This window comes from Sitophilus oryzae, unplaced genomic scaffold (assembly GCF_002938485.1).
Source record: "Sitophilus oryzae breed Bouriz unplaced genomic scaffold, Soryzae_2.0 scaffold_177_pilon_pilon, whole genome shotgun sequence".
NCBI classification, from domain to species: Eukaryota; Metazoa; Arthropoda; class Insecta; order Coleoptera; family Curculionidae; genus Sitophilus; species Sitophilus oryzae.
The window spans coordinates 7734835-7756509 of record NW_022146479.1 but is presented as its reverse complement, the minus strand read 5'-3'; the positions used below and the strand labels follow the sequence as shown (position 1 = coordinate 7756509).

Sequence of the window (21675 nt, the reverse complement as noted above, 5' to 3'; positions counted from 1 at the left end):
AAAATAGTTATAGTCACTTTTGAAAAACAGCCGTGTCATATATCGGCAATTCTTAACATGACGACTTGAAATGATTTGAGCAGATTAATAAGATAACTCTACAAAATACACCTTCCTGGAATTAAATTACATAAAGTTTTAATTATAAAACAAAAATATACCCTGTACTGTTAACGAAGGTAATTTGATTACCCCATATTTAAATTAAAGGAATACTTTCCATATTAAAATTAAAGGGAAGACAATATGATAGATATATTTTATATGTCAAGTTCCAGAAAAACGAATGGAATGTTTCTTGTTATTTTTTTCGTTATAATGTGGTAAAAACCTTCAGAAAATAACCGAGTATTTACATTTTTATTTAACATACTTTATAAACTATTGTCTAGGATCACGTGTCATTCAAAAATAACGATCGCAAAGAAAATATAGATATAGATATGATATAGAACCCTTTTCGAGGAGCCATTTCTCTGTTGCAGGATAATAGATGGCGTTTGAGTGGTTGTGGTTGTAATCGCTGGTGTGATCAGTTTAATTTCAGGACTCGGTAACTGTTTTTCGTCGTTTTTGCCTTCCAGCTCCTTCTTTCTGGCTTTTCCACTTTTTGGCTTCATTGGTTTTTCCTTGACTAATGGTTTATGAGATTTCGTGACCATGTATCTTGGCGTTGTTGTCGTTGTTGTCGTCTCTAACGGCAAATGTATCTCTAAAATATAAATGATTTGCTACAACACTAATAAATATCAATAATTTTTCTAAAAAAAATAAACTTTAAATAATATCATGGTTGCTATCTTTTTCTTTTAAAATTCTTAACAAGTACAGCTAATCGATGATTATTTATTACTTGAGATATCATATACGATGAAAAAAAACGGCGTCAATCGATGATAATTTTGGCGTGTGCAAGCCCTAGACGTTATTTACTAGGCCCGTACTCCTCTTTATTTTTAATGATACTTACTGCCAGTTAAGGCCCCAAGTAGCATTTTCACGACTTGCGACCACATGTTTACTAAACACAACGTTGGATTAGTTACAAAAAATAGTTAGCTCCCTACTTTGGGTATTAAAATAAATTTAAACGTTTTTATAACGTTGCACCGACGTTGGACTAGTACTACAGCAAAGTAGAAGCTTCTGCGACGTCGAATAAACGTTGTCTTGTAACCTTTTTTGCTTAAGTCATCTTTAGGTGATTCGGACAACGTAGTTACAACGTTGGACAACATAGAGTTTTCCGGCGTCAGTTTCAGGACCTATTCCAACGTTATGCAAACGTCGTCTGTTTTACTAATTCCAACGTTGTTTAGATTTCCTTATTCTTACGTTGGTAGGACGTCGAGTCACTACCTTTTTGCAGCTTTATTGAACCATAACCTTAAATCTTAAATTTTCACTTCATTGTTCTGTTCAGTCAGACAGTTCAGTGCTGTTTTTGTTTTTATAAAAAAAACTTTGGCATTATATAAACATGTTTTTATAAACAAAACTTGGTTTTTATAAAAAAAAATGGGGCATAAGAAAGGTACATATAAAACTAAATTTAAATATACATCGACATACATATATTACCGATAGTTTATCCACTCCCTCGTTTATTTAGATTATAGAGGGCGGCACAAGCTAGACTCTAGGATGACTAAATTAGGCAATCTTGCGACTACTCGAACTACTCCATCTTAATCTCCAAAACAACAAAGTGAAAGCCGCCATGTTGTTAAATAAGTAAATGTTTCTTTCCTAAAATAGCAATTCCTGCTTTTTGAATACATTAACTTGAAATATTTGACCCTAAAAAACACGCGGAAACAATTTTTTCGACTGCGAATAAATTATTCACATTTGACTAAAAAAAAAATTCAAGAAAATTTTTAAAACTTCTTTAATTTTAAGGCCCATTAGTATTTTTCAAAGTAGAAACAATACATTTATTAATAAAGTTGTTTGCGTTTAACTTTTTTGCCTTGGTTAACGAGTTACAGAGTCGGTTAAAGTGTTTCAATAATTATGATCTTCAAACATCCTCCACACTTAAATACTTTTGTTTTGTTTTCCTTCACTGCCATCTGACATATGTCTCTAACTAAATCATAAAAATAATATTTTTACTATAATTATCCCAATTTAGGATAAAACGCGACTTAGACGCCATATTAGTTTTGTATTTCTGTGAATTAGGATTTTAAACAACGTTGCAGTTTGTACTAAATTAGGCTTCTAACCAACGTCGGTATCCAACGTCGTTTCGACCCAAAAATTATTCTCCAAACTAGTGCAGACTAGGGTTGGCACGAGGTTGTGCCGACGTTGCGCCCCGACGTTTGGTCGCGTGACACAACGTTGTCCCGACGTTCAAATGCTGCTTGGGGCCTTAAGAAGGTTGTAATTATTTACGAGTACAAATTATTTTTAATAGTGTAGTTTAAAACTTCAGAAAAAATATTTTTTTTATGGAAATAGATTATCTATTCTTCTATGTGTCTGGAAACGTTCTATCCTTTTTTAATTTTTCTGTAATTAGTGTTAATTTTTGAGAAGATTTATGTCAATTTATTAATTAGTACCTAAATGACATCTACAAATTGACCTCGCTAAAATTATTATCGATTGTTATTCCCCAGCCGTCTTTGACGCCGTTTTATTATCGATCGTATGGTACTATTAATGGTAACTGAAATGGATTTCAAATAAAATGTTTTTTTTCTTCGTAATTTCCTGTATTTGTATTACGGTGGTATTGATATTGGAAGAAAATACTCCAGGATGCTCTAATTCAAATTATCTCATAAAAAATTGATTGGGAAATACTCCAAAAGATGGCGCTACTTAACTAAAGGGAGAACATTTTAATATAAAACCGCAATTGATTAATAACTAACTTCCCCCAAAGCTTTTGTAACCTAAAATTATTTTCCAGCGATTACATTTTAAAGCGAAAGCCTCTTATCGGAAAACATAGTAATTCAATCACTTTGATTTGAACCTTTTTTTTTAATTTTATGTAACTTAAATACCTACTTCAAAAAATTTAGTACTATAAAAGTTAAGTAAAATTATTTTAAATTAAGGTCCCCGATTTGCTGCTAAGACTAATCTGGACGCGTCTTTATATACGGGCTCTACTTTGTTTACGCGGAACCCGAACCGCGGCCCTCGGTTATATCTTGACGAGTGTCTAAATCGACTCTTACTAATCTGATCTCAACCGACTCGGAACTGGCGTGAATGAGCAGTGTGTGTCAATAGATTTTACAATCTTGCCATGGAACAACATCACGACAGAGTTTCAAGATGGTCACCCGTCCATACAGTCGCAGCCTCTAACGTCGCTTAACTTCGGTGATCTATCGGAAACCGGTGTTTCGACGTAGTTGAGCCGTTGCCCTTACAAAAGAAGTGTAAAAAACGAGTGTGTCACATAACGCCAGCTGTTAAAGGTTTCTTAATATAAAATATTTATTGGAGAATGTGTGGAAAAACTGATCACTGAATATTTTTTGTTTTACCTTGTAACCGTACGGTCCCTTCAGCTTTTCCTAACGCGTTCGAAGACGTACATATGTAGCCACCAATATCTCTTCTTTCTATGTTACAAATCCTCAAATTCATTTGCAAGGAATATTCGTTTTTTGGAATCTCCTCCATTACATACTTCTCGTTTGGTATTATTTTCTCTCCTAAAATAGTGAAGATACTAAATTAATTTATATATTTATATAGATAGTAAAATAATAATTTCGCATTGTAACAAAACTGTTTAAGAAAAGTTTAGGTTATTAAAGACATTAAATCCTACACGTGATTTATCTCCATCACTACCTCTACATTATACCGTAAAATATTCAGTAAAAGATTAATATTGATAAGTTTTTTCTTTAAAGCCCGGTTGATAATGGTCCAAGTGTACTTGGACCAAGTACACTTGGATGCTGCCATGTAAGTATACCTACGTGGATACCATGCGCGTCTTACTTGTACGCTGCCTCTTTCTTATCAACAGTTTTATCCCAAGTCGGATTGGAAAACTTCGTAACATCCAAGTAAGTTGGCAGCCAGCATACTTACTTGGATGATACGAGGTATTTCAACTTGACTTGGATAAAACAGTTAATACGAAACAAGCAAGTTTCAAGTGAGACGCGCGCAGTATTATTATAATTACAGTTATATGGCAGCATTCGAGAGTACTTAGTCCGCTTGAATCGTGCCAACACGCCTTTAGAATTTAGAATAAAAAAGTACTTTAAGAATAAAGTACTTTAAATAGGCTTAGATGTAATTAGCGTATTGCTGTCGTATATCGTCAATGTGTTGCCAAGTTGCCATTGCCATATATAATCTTCATTCATATACAGGGTGTTCCAGAAATAAGTGCAAGTATTTTAAGGGGTGGTAGATCTCGATAAAAGAAACATATTTTCTCTTTATCGTTTTTCAAATAAGTCCAAAATAACGGAGTTATTTTACTGATTTTTTGCTAAAATGTTGAGAACCACTGGATCTTTTCTGGATTTTCTTTCTTGTAAATTTAATCTAATACCTATGTTGCCATATTATCAAAACTTTTTAAACTAAAAACTAAAAAAAATTTTTCGCGAAAAGACCTCATAGGCGTGTCTTTGTGGTTGAACTATACTACCAGTTAAAATACTTGCACTTCTTTCTGGGACACCCTGTTTACTTAGATCTATAACAAGTTTGTTTATAACACCCATCATTATACACAGTTTCCGATAAGGATTTTACGTTGTCTTATTCTAAAATGCTGCGGGAACACATTATGCTGAAAACTTACTACAAGTGACTTAATAATGGAAAACTACTTAAGTGTAATATATCACTAAGAGCTTTACTATGAAACACTAGTTTTATGAATTTCCCTTTAAATAACCTTTGTTAATTGTATCACCCTTAATGATTTGATATAAAACTGTTCATTATTAGTCCGTTATTTATTTTAAAAATAGATTTAAAAGTTCATTATATACCGTATGATCGAAAAAAGGCGTCCAGGACGGCCTGGGGATTACAATCGATGATACTCTTGGCGAGGTCAATCTCTAGTCATCCTTTACTAAAAATTTACTAAAACTAGGAAGAAATTAACACTAAATTATAGAAAGATTAAAAGAGGATAGAAAATTTCCACACAAATAATTTATAAGTATAAGGAGTGCAATTAATAAATAAGGAAGAGAGGCCAAGTAAAGGACGTCTAGAGCTTGACCTCGCCAAAATGATCATGGATTGTTATTCCCAGCCCTGTTTTACGCCGTTTTTTTATTGTATTGCATTTATCTAAGAATCTACATATATAAAATGCTAATGTTTATCTGTGTCGTCTCTACTAAAGTAGCGACTTGCTCTAGAAAGTTGCTTTTTTACTAAAAGATTCATTTAATTAAAAAAAAATAAAAAGTATTTTTTTCCTGATGTCGTGGCGGATGCGCCAGGCTTCAACTAGTTTTTAATAAATAGTTAAGTATGATAAAAATATACATATTTGATAAAAAAATCATAAGAATACTTGTTTACTGCTTGTTAACAGGGCCAATAAAATATACAGTGAATAGTATAAATTCTCTCAAAATATCTGTTTGTTATAAATGCCATTTTCTTATTGTACTAGTGCACTGTACAGGGTGTCAAAATTTCGTATGTTTTGCAGGGTTTCGCGTTTATGAGTATAGCTACAAAGATGCAGTTTTCACATCAATATGCTACTTTTTTATGGAACTAAATATGCTACATACAGATTTGTCTTAGCCCTAATTTTTTCCCTGTATTTCAGGGCAAAAAAATATTTCAAAATGTTGCATTATAACGAAAAGGTGAAAACTGAGTCCCATAGAGATTTTCACGTAGAATTCAGTTGCTTAACTATATTTTTGGGCCGAGTTGTCATTCTTGAAATAGGACCCAAACTTATGTTTTTTTTTTAAACGGGATACCTTCTAAAATACTCTACGAAACTTATTTTTCACATTTTCGATAAGTATAAATAAGTACAAAGATAGGAAGGGAGTCAAGAAATGCAACATTTTCAAATTCGCCCTGTATTATCAGAAACCCAGGGGGCAAATGTGTGTGTAGTATCTTTAGTTTCATAAAAAAGTAACAAAGTGATGGGAAAACCGCGTATTTGTATATCTATTCATGAACGAGAAATCCCATAAAACAAAGGAAATGAGACACCCTGTACAACGATAGAATGATTTGATATGTTCTTAGTTCTCTATATAAAGAGTTTGCGACGATATTAAGAAAAGTTTAACACCTAGAACTGTACAATTTGTTGTAGAGCGTCAGCATATTTTCCTTTCTATGTAACTATTAAGCAGCTGAAAACTAGCTCGCTCTATCTTATATGAAACGTGCCGCATAGTGGAATCTTTTTCTTTCCAGACAATTTTGCTTTAAAGACGAGGGTTATTGCCTTATATAGGAGTAGTTGCACAGTGTGGAACACAACACGGGCTTGATAGAAACTACTCTCGAACTAAGCAGACTATACCGTGTTTTTCAGTCGTAGATCGAAACGACTTGAACGTACACACATAGAAAGGAATTCTGTCTGCTGTCACCGTCAGTTGTCTGGTACGGACGATATTAGACAACAAATATATTAAAAAAAGACGCGATGTGTATAACTAAATTTATAGCGCGTAAAATATTCCAATTATTATTAATTTTCTTGTTTCAACCACAGATGGCGTCGCGTCGGCAGGTTTAATTTTTGGGGTTCCGTACCCAAAGGGTAAAAACGTGAACCCTATTACTAAGACTTCGCTGTCCGTTCATCCGTCCGTCTGTCACAAAGGTCTATGTTATGAATCGTTATAGCTATAGACAGTTATAAGAACAAATACTAAAAACAGAATTAAATAAATGTTTATAAATAAAAAAGTACTTTCACTAAACATTATCTTTTAAGTAAGAGTTTTACATAGAATCTTTCAAGTCCTCGGTGGCCGCGTGGTTAAAGCGTTAGGACTTTACTTTGCTATGACGTTGGAGCCGTAGTAGGGCAGGTTCGAATCCTAGTCCAGGCGACTTTTTTTAATCGTTTTTTTTAATTTTTACATATTTTTACATGTTTACATTTACTTTTTACACATTTATTATTGATTATTCAATTTTTAGTAATGTGTTTCTTCATTTTTTTTAAATTACTTATACGCATTCAAAATTTCAGCTAAATCGGAAAAGAAGTTTATAATAATATAGTGTGTAATATTGTATAGATAATGAATGGTACGGAACCAATTTTTACTCGTACTTTATTACTCTTACTTTCTTGATTTTTAGGTCGTGCTAAATTACTCTATAAATGATTTGAGGTAAAGTAAGTCTTTTATGGCCTTTGGTTAATATTAGGTACTTTTAGTTAGCGATGGGAACTATCGAATGAATTAGACTATCGAATGGTTACTGAATGAATGATTTCAACTATCGAATGGTTTTATTCGAATAAAATCATTAATTCATTTGTATACTAAAGCATATGTGACAACCTCGCCGTGCGACTAAATGGTTATCGTTGACTATCGAATTCTTTTGATAAATGAAATTTAGTATTCGTTTGATTTTTGTGTGCGTCAGTGCATTATTAGTTCTTCCAAGTTTTTATAACTTCGCCTTGTAAATACTATGCAATTTTTGCGTTTATTAAAATATTTAAAATACTAAAATAGTAGTTTTTTTTAATTGACGATTGTGTGCGAAGTGGTCATCACACAAATTTTTCCGAAAATTTGTGTGATTTTCCGTAGCCCGATCTTTCAATTATTTCATTTTATATGGTATATTATGGTTAGGTTAGATTGCATTTTTTTAAAGGGAAATTTTTAGGCGAAGTAGCAATTTTTAACAGAGATGAGATGAACTTACAATTAATTTTAAAAATACATATTTGTATTTTAGATGTTTTAATAATATGAATTAGTTGGAACTTAATAATCATATTTAAGTAATGTTGTTAAGTAAATGGGGTTATCGAACTCAAACTATGGGGTGAGAAAAATAAAATGAAAGTTTTACACGTGCCAATTTAAAAAAAAGGTTAACAATGTTTGTATTTTGTTTATGCTAATTCTCTTACATGTAGTTTTTTGCGAAGAAATATTTAATTTATTTTTTAAAGTAAATGCCAGTAAAAGTAAATATAATTTTTAAATAGTAATTATAAAGCACCTAATATAAATAATTTTGATTTCTAATTTTTTATTTATATTTTTCTTCCATTACTTGCATGCTTAGAAAATTAATAAATGTTTCTATTTCATGATTTTAAAATTTGTTGTTAATATAACAAATTAGTTCTGTAATTATTATTCTTTAATAAACCAACGTTGCCAAAAAATTTAGAGACTATATTATTTTTAAATAGGATCTAATATAAATAATTTTGACATCTAATTTGTTGTTTATATTTTGCTACTACTTAAAATAATGTTTATATTAAATGATTTTAAATTTTGTTGTTAATAGGTATAACACATTATTACTGTTATTATTATTTATTAAACCAGTCTTTGCTTAAAAACATTAAAAATCATTTTCCTACGTCCAAAATAACAAGTATTATTGCAGTGTAACAACAGAATATTAATAAAAAAATGCAGAATATATAGACATACTATCCCTAACTAACTAAAGCCAAACAATAATATTCTTTGCTAATATCAACTAATACCAAAATATGGCAACAGCGCCCTTCATTATGTATTTTCTGTGTAAATACTAGCACCTGAATTAAAAAAAATAATTTGTCCTTATTTTTATCTGACTCCGCAAAAATCAAAGATGCCGGCTTCTTTCATAGCATTACCACCGACCGCTGTCGGGTTTCTCGAAATAAACCCTACGTCGCCGTTAAGGCGACAACTAAAATTCAATTAATATTTTATTATAATCGATCCTGACGAATCAATGAATTTCATAAATGAATGAATTTTATAAATGAATGGTTTTTGCTGCCGAATTACTAGAATACAATGTTTCAAGGCAGATGACGGATCTATTCGATAATTTTTATTCGAATAGTTTTCAACGAATGTTTTCTTACAAACTATCGAATTATTCGAATGAATTGCAACTATCGAATGTTTCGATAGTATTCATTCGATAGTTCCCACTACTACTTTTAGTGGCTTCATTCATCGGTCCTTCCCGCCAAGTAACGTGTCCTAAGTAATTGCCATTTGAGGTAGGGTTTCAATGCAAGTTTTTGGAAATTTCGGACAAGTATCCTCTGAAATCCGGACAAAATCCGGAATTCGTTGAAAAATAAATTATAAATTTATTTATGTCTAACCAGAGAATGCCTGACAGTGAGAGTTGTTGTCTATCATTTTAGTTAACAGGCAAATTGTACTTTCTGTCATTGTTTGGATAGCGTTTGACAATATCTTTCCCTGATTAGACGGACATACTTTAGCGTAAAGCGGAAATTAAAGGCATTTGAAAAAGTGGTAAGTATACTCTTTTGCCTTTGTGAGCAGTACTAAAATTTGTACTGCATACGTTATAAATGGCATCAGAATTGGGATAATATAATTTTGGTAGAAGTTTTAATAGAAAATAAAACTTTCAGCATTTGATTAGTTGAGAACTAAAGACTCTCCAACGAGTCAGGTAATATTTCGATGGGTGACATTCGAAAAAAATGAGAAAAAATACAATTTACTTGTGAAATAAAATGACAGGCACATCTGTCGCTGTCATGGATCGTTGGACAGAATTATATTCATAAACCGCACGTAATCCTAAGCAAAATAAAGACAATTTGACAAATTGACCCTGGATACCTTAACAACCCGAACAAGTCTCGGTACGAAAACTCGAAATCTCGGTGTTCAAGTACTCTTTCAGTCAAAAATGTCGAATCAACAAATTGGTGGTGGTACATTTATATTTCTTATGCTGCCAATTAACAGAAACAATTTTATTTTTTGTTCGTCACGAGCAGCGAACAAGCGTTACATTACAGTACTCCGCTCAATTCAATCCTTGTCTGCAAATTTACATAAAAGTGATCCCAGTAGTCATTTCAATACTAAAAAAAACTGCTATTTGTCGAAAAGTTTTTGTGACATACTGTAGAAAAAATGGAATGGTGGATCTTATTAACGGTAATCTTGGCGTCGATTTATGAAAATATAGCAAGAAGCGAGGCTGCCCGTAATTTGAAATGTGGGTATCGGCCTGGCTGGGATAGCGTAATATATATGAGTCGGTGTCGGTTAAGCCGTACTCTCGGGAAAAGTGCTTACCGGTGTCCCGCATCCAATGGTTCATGGCTTTCGGGGATGCCTGGACCTCGCACTGCATTACGACGTCTCGGGCAATCGGCGAGGCCAGCAGTTGATTCGTCACGCTTATAAGAGGGTGGACTGCAATATTAAACAGATTATTAGGACCGTAAAATTTTATATGACAGACGCTTTAAAAAGGTCAACGGTTACATTTATCGGGCCGCTTTTCTTATTCTAACTGTTCTTTTAATGCCTCTGCCGGGACTATTGTCTATATCGTTGCGACGGAAGTATTTTTTACAAAAAAAAACTAACCGCTGTCAAGACTAACTTTTTCAATACGAAAAATACCGAAATACATACGTTGGGTGGGTCAAATTGGACGCTTTTAAAGAGAAACACCTTTTTCTATAGGAGATAGATGAAAACTAATATGGTGTCTGGAGCTCAATTTTCATCAAAAACATGATGGTGAAAACCGCATATCGATATCTGTTACCGTTTCGGAGTTAAGGGGTGTTTTTCAAAAATGTGCTTTTTTAATAAATCGGTTTTTTTGCTATAGAAAATTTTGTATTTTTATAAAAACATTTCCAAAGCACCTTTTTATGTAGAATTTAATGGTTTAAGTATAATTTCTTTAAAATTAATAATTTAAGAGTTATCAACAGAAAAATTGATTTTTTATTTGGGACACCCTGTATATTTTTAATTAACTGAAAAGAGCTTAAAATTACCTTTCCAGAAATATAGCACACTTGATATTTTGTTATAATTCCCTTCGAAATACAGAATTTTTAAAAATTTGCCACTTTTAACTTGTAGGCTTTGGACCCCTTGTTGACGATATGCCCCTAATGGGACTCGAAAAAATATTTTTCCAGCAATACTGAGGTTATCAACAAATTTTTGCAGCCAATTTCAAGAATAATTGAATAGCTAACCAAGATCCCAGCCGTTGGCCGTCGAGGCCGCCGGACCTAGTGCTTATGGGATCCTATGGATATCTGTGCGGAAGAATAAAGGTTCTTATTTTTAAATTGCCCGTATAATCTTGGTATCTTTCACCCCCACTGAGTTAATGAATTCCGCGGGAAATGTTCAAAAACGGCCCCGTCTGTCCATAACAGAAGACGGTTATATGTCGAACACCTGTAGCAAAATCTCATGTCTTGGTTTGTTATTTATTTTTATTGTTATTAGATATAGTTTAAATATGTTGATGTTGGTTAAATATAGATTAAATTGTTATAAAATAATGCATCTCTCATTGCAAATATTATTTTCGTTTTAATTAATGCTCACAGGCTAGAATTTTTTTGCATTACAGCCGGCGCCGTTCAAAGCCTACTTATTTAAAGTGGGCGAATTTTTATAAACTCTATACCTCGAAGAGGAATCCAGCAAAACATCAAGTGTGCTATATTTTTGGAAAGGTAATTTAAATTATTTTTAATAAATTAAAAATATACAAAGTGTCCCGTATAAAAAATAAAATTTTCTGTTGATAATTCTTAAATTATTAATTTAACAAAAATTATACTTAAACCATTAAATTTTACTTAAAAAGGTGTTTTGGAAATGTTTTCATAAAAATACAAAATTATCCATAGCATAAAAGTTACAGCGATTTGCTAAAAAGCACACTTTTGAAAAACACCTCGTAACTCCGAAACGGTAACAGATATGGATATGCGGTTTTCACCATCATGTTTTTGACAAAAATTGAGCTCCATACACCGGTATTAGTTTTCGTCTATCTCCTATAGAAAAGGACGTTTCCCTTTAAAAGCGTCCAATTTGGCCCACCCTGTACATAACAAATATATTTTAGAGTATTTAAACCTATGCAGCCTATGTGATTTTTTTTTACTTTACACACTGAATGCAGATTTTTTGATTATTGTTATTTTACTTATTTTTTTTTTAATTCATTACTTTTTCAACATTTTAAACTACACTTTTTCAAACATGTCCTTCAAATCCTTCTATTTAATAGCTGTTAGTAAGAATTTCAAATATAGAGTAACACTTCAAATATGCGCACATATTGCTCATACAATTTTTTTGTAATTCAGCTCTCTTTTAGTATTATTTTTTAATCGTTTTCAAATAGTCCTGGCTGCAGAAAAAATATTAAACGTCAAATAATAACATAAATCTGAAATATATAAAAGTATTTTAGTTTATTTTTTTACGTCGGGCGAAAATCTATCACCAATTTATGGTACAAGCACTTTCAAATTTTATTGACAATGATAAAGCCTTTTATCGAAAGTAAATAAAATCTGCTATATACGACTTAATTTTCCACAACATTTACTGTTGCAATAACTCGCTGTTCCTAAAATACTTTCAGAAAGGCTTCCAGAAAGGTTACAGGAAAATAAGAGCCACCAGAAAACTACACATATTGAAATAAAACTGTTTTATCGAATTTCCATTATCTTTAGTTGTATAAGCTATATTTGGTTTGGATGGTTATATCATTCACAAAAGTTATCAAGACGATACTAATACTACCTTCAGATGCAAAAACGCAACGGAAGTGTTATATTTTTAATATTTTTAGTCATATTTTCGTGATTTTTTTAGAAAACCGTATACAAATATCTCGAATTGTATATCTCGATTACTTTTTAATCATATCTAATTTATGACATTACGAAAATAGTTTCCAAAACCACCTCATATCCTCATATTGAAAAATATTATCAAAAAGTAATGATAATTGAAAAAATTGCAAATTGTTGGTAGCAAATTGATTTCGCTCTTAAAAATTGCTCAGAAGATATGGTTCTGATCATAAAATAATTCTTTAAGAAAATTTGCCCATCAAATAATTGTACATGGTGTCTCAAACTTAGGGTAAAAAACAACCCTTCGATTAACCTTGTATAATAAGCCAAATACTAAAGTGTATAAAAAACTGAACTGTTTACGAATTAAAGTTGATACACATATTTATCTACAATTTGGTAAAAAAACTTCTGAAAATAAGGCTAAAAATATAAAAAAAAAATTTTGAATTTGAAAAACATTTCCGTTGCGTTTTTTTGCCCCTGAGTGGAAATAAGTAGCTCAATAGTTTTATTGGAAATGAAATAATGTTAACACACATATTACTAATTTTTCTTATTGAAATAGTAGAATTTAGTTAGGAAATTTACAATTTGTGCCTTGAGCGTATTTTCCACACCGCCCGTTAATTACTACTTAATTAGCACGAAGTGTAAATACCGGCCTTTAAGAGTCTTTTCGCAGCATTTGCTCCCCTTTCTAAGAGGATTTTACTTTTAAGATTACCTAACCAAACTGAATTCTCATTTCTTAACACCCCTTACTGGGTTGTCTAAAATAATATCATCCCGCACTTTTGCAAGGTGTCTTTTGCATTAACATTTTCAGAATTTAAATATATCTCAACATTTTATCAATCAGTTAGTATACATTTTTTAAAACATAACTTTACTAGATAAATTTTTATTTAAAATAGGACGGTCTTAATGATTTATTATTTTCTTTTAAAAAATGTTGGTTTTCAACTGTGTTTAAAACATTAATCATTCTGTTGTAACGGAACTAATAATAGACACAAGTGTCAGTTTAAAAAAAAAAACTTATTGATAAATCTTAATTATAGGAAATATGAACAACATTTTTGGTTCTATGAATAAAGTAATTTTATTCTTTCATTTCAGTTATTCTTTTCAAATTGGTTTATAAGCTTTAAACAAATTCGCTTTAAGTTAACAAGAAATTGCTATAGGGATATTTTATATTTACTGTTATTTATTTTAGATTAGAAAGAAATATAAAGTGTTGGAGAAAATTTGCCAAAAATTAAATTTCAAAAATTATTCTTTTATTTTTTACGGAATAGTATCGAGATATCCAAAAATAGAAAACCATCGCAAAGATATAGACAACGCATTTAATAAATTGCTTACCTTTGGCTTAAGGTTAAGATATTAAGATGTATCAGTATCCATTCTTAGTCAAAAATACAAATTTGCTAATTTTACAATAAATTGCATTTACCACCTAATTGCACATGATCTTAACTAGGAATTTTAGTAGTTGGTATTAAAAGGAATATATTTTTTAAGATATCTAAGTTTTTTAACAAATGTAATAAAAGTAACATTTTCAATATTTACTTACAATGTACGATAACCTCAAATCGCTTGCTGACCAGTGGAGGCACTCCATTCTTGGCAATGCATAAGTATATCCCCATATCAGTTCTTTGCACGTTAGTTAGAATTAGTGTCTCGCCATCGAAACTCTTTACAGCTAAAATTTGGGAATTTAAAAAATATTAAATGTTTACAACCTACATTATAAATGTCATTGCACGTAGATATTAAGTAAATGTTATTTTCTTCAGTAACCAGTAACTAAATGAATACACTAACTGTATTCAATTAGTTTTAGTAACACTATTAGAATTTCTGCGTTCATTTTATCTATAACTAGGTTTCAATAGCGGGCTTGCATATATCATTTCGCGTGACAAAACTTTCACATTTAAAGTTAGGCCAGATTATGCCAAACACAATATTACGAAACGGTGTAGCAACCTGCTGATTTTATACAATGGACAGAGGCTTCATGAAGTGATTAAGATCTTTATGAAAATACGGATTTCGCTATAACCCTGGAGAATAGAAATATGGATTAATTTCTCGATTCAATCACTTTATTGTACTTTTAGTTTAATCATAAAAAAGGCTAAATAAAAGAAGAATGAAAGAAATAAAGCTATAACATTCAATTACTGTCTATAACCATTGAATTATATTACAATACTGGGTCACTGCTTTGTGCGCTGCTTTTTCCCACTCATTCTGCATGTTAGTCCCCTTTAAGTTTTCATTGAAAATATTCTCGTACCTTTTGAGTTCTCCACTCGGCCTCCTCTTACCATCTACAAGCTCACCGTAAAGCAGAGATTTTGGTAAGCGGTTTTCTTGCATTTTGCATACGTGCCCAGCCCATCTTAAGCGGGATTTTGTAATCATGACTTCAGTACTCTCGCAGTTAACTTTTTCAAAGACTGATACGTTTGAGACATGGCGGTACCATTTGATTGTTGCTACTTGTTTAAAGCCCCATACTCACACATCGCTACTTCACTTCGTTCCTTCCTCGCGTCCCTTCGTCCAAAAATCATATATTTACTATGGGAAATTGTCGATTTATGCGACTGTGTGTTCCTTCGTTCCTTCGTCAAAACGCTCCGTCGTCCGTTCACTTCCTCGGAACGCTCCTTCCCCGTACTGTCGGTTTTTGGAGGAAGTAGCAAAGGAATTATCACGAACACAAAAAAATAAATAAATATATTAAAATATATAAATCGATCTTGGATTTCATTCGTAGTTGATTTCTTGATTTGGCAGTACGTCTGTACAGGGTGTCCCATTTTCGTGTGTTTTGCAGGGTTTTTCGTTTATGAGTCGAGCTACAAAGATGCGGTTTTCACATTACGATGTTACTTTTTTATGAAACTAAAGATGCTACATTCAGACATATCCTAGCTCTCTTACTTTCTAATATACAGGGCTAATCTGAAATTATTGCATTTTTCGATTCCCTTTGTATCTCGATTATCTTATAACTTATCGATAAGGTGAAAACGGTGTCCCGTACAGTTTTTCACGTAGAATGCAGTGACGTAACTAGTTCTTCGTTAGAATCTGTCGATATTTTGCGATATTTTGTATATTATTTTATTTTCCTTCTTACGGGCTTTCTAAAATACTTACATATTTTCATGAACGGGGTAAAAATGCATTATTTAATTTTATTACATAGTCGGCCGGTTTAAATTAGGTAATCAAAACAATCAACTAATATATTCGACGTAAAATGTGGGTTATTGGCTATTCCACGCTAATTTTTATGTATAGTTATAATATAACTCTAAAATAAGAGCCGTTTAGCAGTTTAGCAGTACCTAAATAAATAAGTATACCTAGGGTATAAAAATAAATAATTTTAGAAAGCTCATAACAAGGCAAATAAAATAAAAAATAATATATAGAGTGTCCTGTTTAAAAAAAAGAACATAAGTTTGAGTCATTTTTCGAAATAGACAGCTCCCAACGAAGAACTAGTTTCGCCACTGCATTCTACCTGAAAAACGAGACACGGGCGGTGGGTAAGTACTCAATGGGTAGAAAAAAACAAAATTAGGGTATCCGGTATATACCTGTACATTTAGATGAACAGTCTAATTTTATAAAAGGTATTCCCAATGACCGCATAGTAAATATCCGGTATAATGCCAGAAATATACAAGTAATATCAGGAATATATCTACAATATTCCTAATATAGATTGATATATTCCTGTTCCCGGTATTATACCGGGTATTTACTATGCGGTCGTCGGAAATACCTTTTATAAAATTAGGATGTTCATCTAAATGTGTATATACATATACACTCAGATTTTATTTATCTACAAATTGGGTACTTACCCACCGCCCATCACTGACCCTTTTCACCTTTTTGATAAGTTATAAAATTATCGAGATACAAAGGTTATCGAACAATGCAAAAATTTCTACTAATTAAAAAATAAAAAGTATAAAAGAACGAAATAAGAAATAAATTTGAACTAAGGAGGCTAGGATAAATCTGTGTGTAGCATATTTAGTTTCATAATAAGTAGAGCAATGATGTGAAAACGGCATCTTTACATCTTTACTCATAAACCAGAAACCCCATAAAATACACAAAAATGGGACACCCTGTACATCTAGCAATCGCCAGTCGATATAAAAATAGATATCACACACAAATAATAATCTGGAAGGATAAGACAATATTGTCTTCATATTTGTGAAGAAATAGATGTCCATATTTATGTAATCGTAGCGACAAAAATAAAATAATAGAAATAGTGTGTATGATGCCTTTACAAAAATATCTGAAGAAATGGGGATTGACATAAACGTTTAATTAGTATGTTATATTTTATAGTTTCGATATATATATAAATGACATAATAAACTTTACTCTATTGTTGACTGGACTTGTACATTCATACTGATATACCTTGTACATGATACTGAATTAATTGGGGTTACTAGATATTTCGTAATAAACATGTAGCTCTGCTATATTAAAAATATTTTGTGGTGTGTTGTTGCATAATCGACTAATTTACAAACATCGAATGGACGAAAGAAGGAAGCGAAGGGACGAAGTAACGCGAGGAAGTAAGGCGAGGAAGTAACGCGAGGAAGGGACGAAGGAGCGAAGTGTGAGTATGGGGCTTAAGGCGTTCATGTGTAGGTGGTAAGGCTCCCAGGTTTGACTTCCATATAACATGGTGGGGATTATTATTGCTCGGTACACTGCAAATTTCGTTTTTGTGATCAAGTCATGATTATAGAAAACCCTGTCTTTTAATTTCCAGAATGCTCTTGGGGCGCTGATAATCATGTGCTGAATTTCAGACTCGATATTGGCCTTTTCCAAAATCAAACCGCCGAGGTTATTGAATTCCGTGATATATTCCCATAGTTCTTCTCCGAGTTTTATAGCGTTGTTGTGATCTTCCAGGGGAGTGCACATGATTTTAGTTTTGTCGATGTTGAGATTAAGGCCACTTGCAAAGTATTTCTGAATAGTCGGATTGACGCTATATTTCATACGTTTGGGAAAATACTTGCTCGTCTTTCTTTGTTCAGTACATCTTAATGTACTGTATCCTCCGTACACAGAAATTCGGCACCCAAAGTTAGGCCTTGCCGACACTGTATATGAATGTTATATGGCTCTTCGGACAAATCTATACACTCTTGATATAACAGGATATTTATAACAGCGTACGGATTAAAGTCACATATACCTTATGGTTGGCAGTAAGAGCTTTATAAAATTAAAAAGTGTTTCGCCGCATATGAGTGTATTACACGTTGCGCAGTTATTTCGGCCAAGAATATACAACTGTGGAAGTTTTACAGCCTTAAGGGTTATTAGAAATGATTGTTCGGCAGTCGGAGGGCTGGCACGTTTCATCAAATGGAACAAGCATTGCGACTGGCATTTATATCCAACAGCACTTGAAACCCAACTAAACATTTGTCTTTATTCTTCCGATTGAATGAGTTGTGGTCGGCGAGGCCAGCTCGTATGCTTTCGCCAAAAATTATTTGCCCAGTTTATATAACGTCTTGATAAAAAGGCGATTTTTTCGTTTTTCCGAATTACCACTGGTATATCGGGATATTTTAAAAAATTGTTCTTGTTCTAGTCCAGGAGGTAGTGATTTTTTTTGTATTTATTTTTCCAGTGAGTGAATATACAGGGTGAATTTTAAATACGTGCAAATATTACTAGGGGTAATATATTTCGACCTCAGACACACTATTACAAGGTTTTTTGTGCGAAAAAAAATGGAAAATTTGAAATTTTTTTTAGTGAAAAAACATAATTTGTTGATAATATGGCAACATATATGTGGTAGATTAAATTTACAAGAAAGGAAACCTAGGAAAGATCCAGTGGTTCTCAAAAGTTAAGGAAAAAATCATGTGTTTGGCATGCCGTAAATTTGCCGTGAAACCCAAAAATTTGACTTGACTTGAAATTTGAATTTGACTGACTTGATCACTTTCGAACAATGCTGGTTTAGTAGATATGTGACAGCGTAACGATTAAAATATTCAACAAAGTTAAGTTGTTTCTACAGTTAGATTTCCTTCAAAACCTTGGGTAATGCCGAACGCATGGAAACCTTACGCTTTAGAATGAATTTATACCATTAATTAAGATTATTAATTTATTGGAAATTATGTTTACACTTGGTGAATGATTGTATGAAGTTGCAGTTGTATGTAACGAAATTTTAATGAACGAAATCTCCAGCCAGAAATAATTCTAAAGTTATTAGAATAATTTAATTTCGGACAAGCCAAATCAAATTTAGGTTTCCGTTTAAAAACAAGCAAACATAATTTATTTTCAATTTAATCGCCGAATGCCAGATGGAAATAAGCAATTACTCATTCGGAAGCAAAGACAGGAATGAATTTCTTAGTTAATATAGTTTTTTACCCGTTCAGTTCGCAAGTATTATAAATAGGTTCGCTAAAAAATCTGTAGGAGTTCGTTTGTGACAGACAAATCTGCCTCATTTAAATTTGAAATGTTTCATTAGGTTATACAGGGTGGTCCAAATTGTATACGGGAAACTTCGACAGCATGTATTCTACCGATAAAAATTGATTTTTATTTCGATTTTTCCAATATTTCCTGAACTGATGTAAATATTTGAATGAAAATTGGTGTCTGGATGTTTTATGACATGAGAAATTTAATTTTAATGTCAATATGACTTTTACTTGTAGGAAACGCTACCGTTTTTACAGAAAAAACGGCGAAAATATATATTTTCTTACTCAGTAGTTTTATAAGTAAGGACGAAAAGTTAAATTTGTTATGTCAAAAACTCACACACTTTGAAATAAAAATGAAACATCTACAACACTCTGTAGGTCTCCCGGAAACGAAGAATTTAAGGACATAAATTTATACCAAATTATTAAATTTTCGAATACATTTTGGACAACCCTGTAGAATATATAGATGGCTGCAGGTGCATTTATATATTATCAATTATTGTATGTTCAAACACGTGGTTTGAGTAAGAAAGTTCGGGCAGTGATACTCAACTTGAAACATTTTGGCAATGTCATAATCCCATTGAATCATTTCGTAGTTTTAAAACTTATTAAAAATCGTTTAGAAGCTGAAGGAAGATAAAACTTTCCTTCAAATAATTTAACTCTATAGGAGCCAACGAATGAGTTTTTTACTTTCAAGCTTCTCCATTTTACAAAAACTTCTAAATCATCTAAAATTTATAAAACTAACATAACTTTATAAATACACTATTTTTATTTTTGATGCTTCGGTGTTATTAATTCACTATACTTTAATAAAAATATTTTACTTTTTTAATTAATATTTTAGCATCTCAATAGATTCTATTACAGAGTTGCACCAATCACCTTCTTCTAATATTTTACTTAAAATATCTTAAAGATATCGTTCTCTAACAGACAAATCTGCTTCATTTATATTTGAAATGCTCAATTACGTCATGAAACGGAAAATATGATTGCAGGTGCATTTAGACTTCGTATACATCTTATGTTCAGAATAAATGATGTTTAGCTTGAAACATTTTCGTAGCAGAGTATCAAATTGAATTCCATGCCAATTTTAAAACTTATTGAAGATCTTCTCGGGCGTTAATGATATGAGACAATAGTTTCTAAAGATGCTTAATTTTATATCATTTTATGCTGTGATAAAATATAGGGTGGTCCGAATTATATTTAGGAAACTTCGGCAGCACATTCTGCAGCGAAAAATAAGTAAAAATGTTACAGTGTAATATACAGGGTGGTCCGAATTGTATTGCAGATAAAAATAAGCAAACACGTTCGTATAAATTTATGTTCTAAAATGCTTCGTTTTGGAGATATAGGATGTAGAAGTTTCAATTTATATCGATTTTTTTCAAATAATTTCTGTATTAGCAGATATTTGGATCAAAATTTGTGACTAGGCGTATTTTACGTAATTGCGTAATACGAGAAATTTTATTTCGATATCAATATGCCTGTTACTTTTAGGGAGCGCTACCTACATGTTTTTAACTGTTTTGAAGAGTAATAAATTTTTGTCCGGACTTGTATTATACTACTGAGTGAAAAACTATACATTTTTAACCTAACCTAACCATTTTTAGGTAAAAAATATCTTTTTTTTTAACAAATTTGAAAATAGAAATAACCAATACATGTCATCATTGACAAAAATTGAACATGTTGACTAGATAGATATTAGACTGACATAATAAATTTGCAAATGTTTTTTGCGCCAAAAGTTCAACGGAAACTGTTTTATCATAACATTTAATTAAAAAAAAACTTGTCATTCACTTGTCAAGTTCCCAAACTTGTCATTTCAGTCCAATAACTAGCTAAATGTTTATTTTTTCACAATGATGACATGTATTGACAATTTCCATTCCAAATATTTTGGGAACGGTTACTCGTAGCAAATTTTACGAAGATACATTTTTTACGTAAAAAACGGCGGAAATGTATATTTTTTTACTAAGTAATTTAATACGGGTACGGACAGGAAGTTATTACTCTTCGAAACAGTTTAAAACATGTAGGTGGGGCCTCCAACAAGTAGGGCCCATATTGTCATAGAAATCAAATCGTTCAACAAAATTGTTTGATAAAAATTGAAATAAAAATTAAATTTTAAAACAAGATTATAATTATGTCGAAGCCAGAAAATGTTATTCGATAAGCTAGTGTTTGTAAAAAAAATCTGTAAAAATTGTTTTGTGACGGATAAATCTGGCTCATTTA

General features: G+C 31.8%; 1 protein-coding gene across 1 annotated transcript in view; it reads right to left on the bottom strand.

Moving 5' to 3' along the window:
* Positions 1 to 21675, bottom strand: part of LOC115882387 (lachesin-like) — a 99030-nt gene continuing 77355 nt past the window's right edge. The window contains exons 6-9 of the mRNA XM_030900438.1: positions 14430 to 14561; positions 10284 to 10403; positions 3516 to 3686; positions 1 to 712 (exon numbers count right to left, since the gene is read on the bottom strand). Coding sequence (XP_030756298.1) covers positions 402 to 712; positions 3516 to 3686; positions 10284 to 10403; positions 14430 to 14561 — 734 coding nt within the window. The 3' untranslated portion in view covers positions 1 to 401. The remainder of the gene's footprint in view (positions 713 to 3515; positions 3687 to 10283; positions 10404 to 14429; positions 14562 to 21675) is intronic.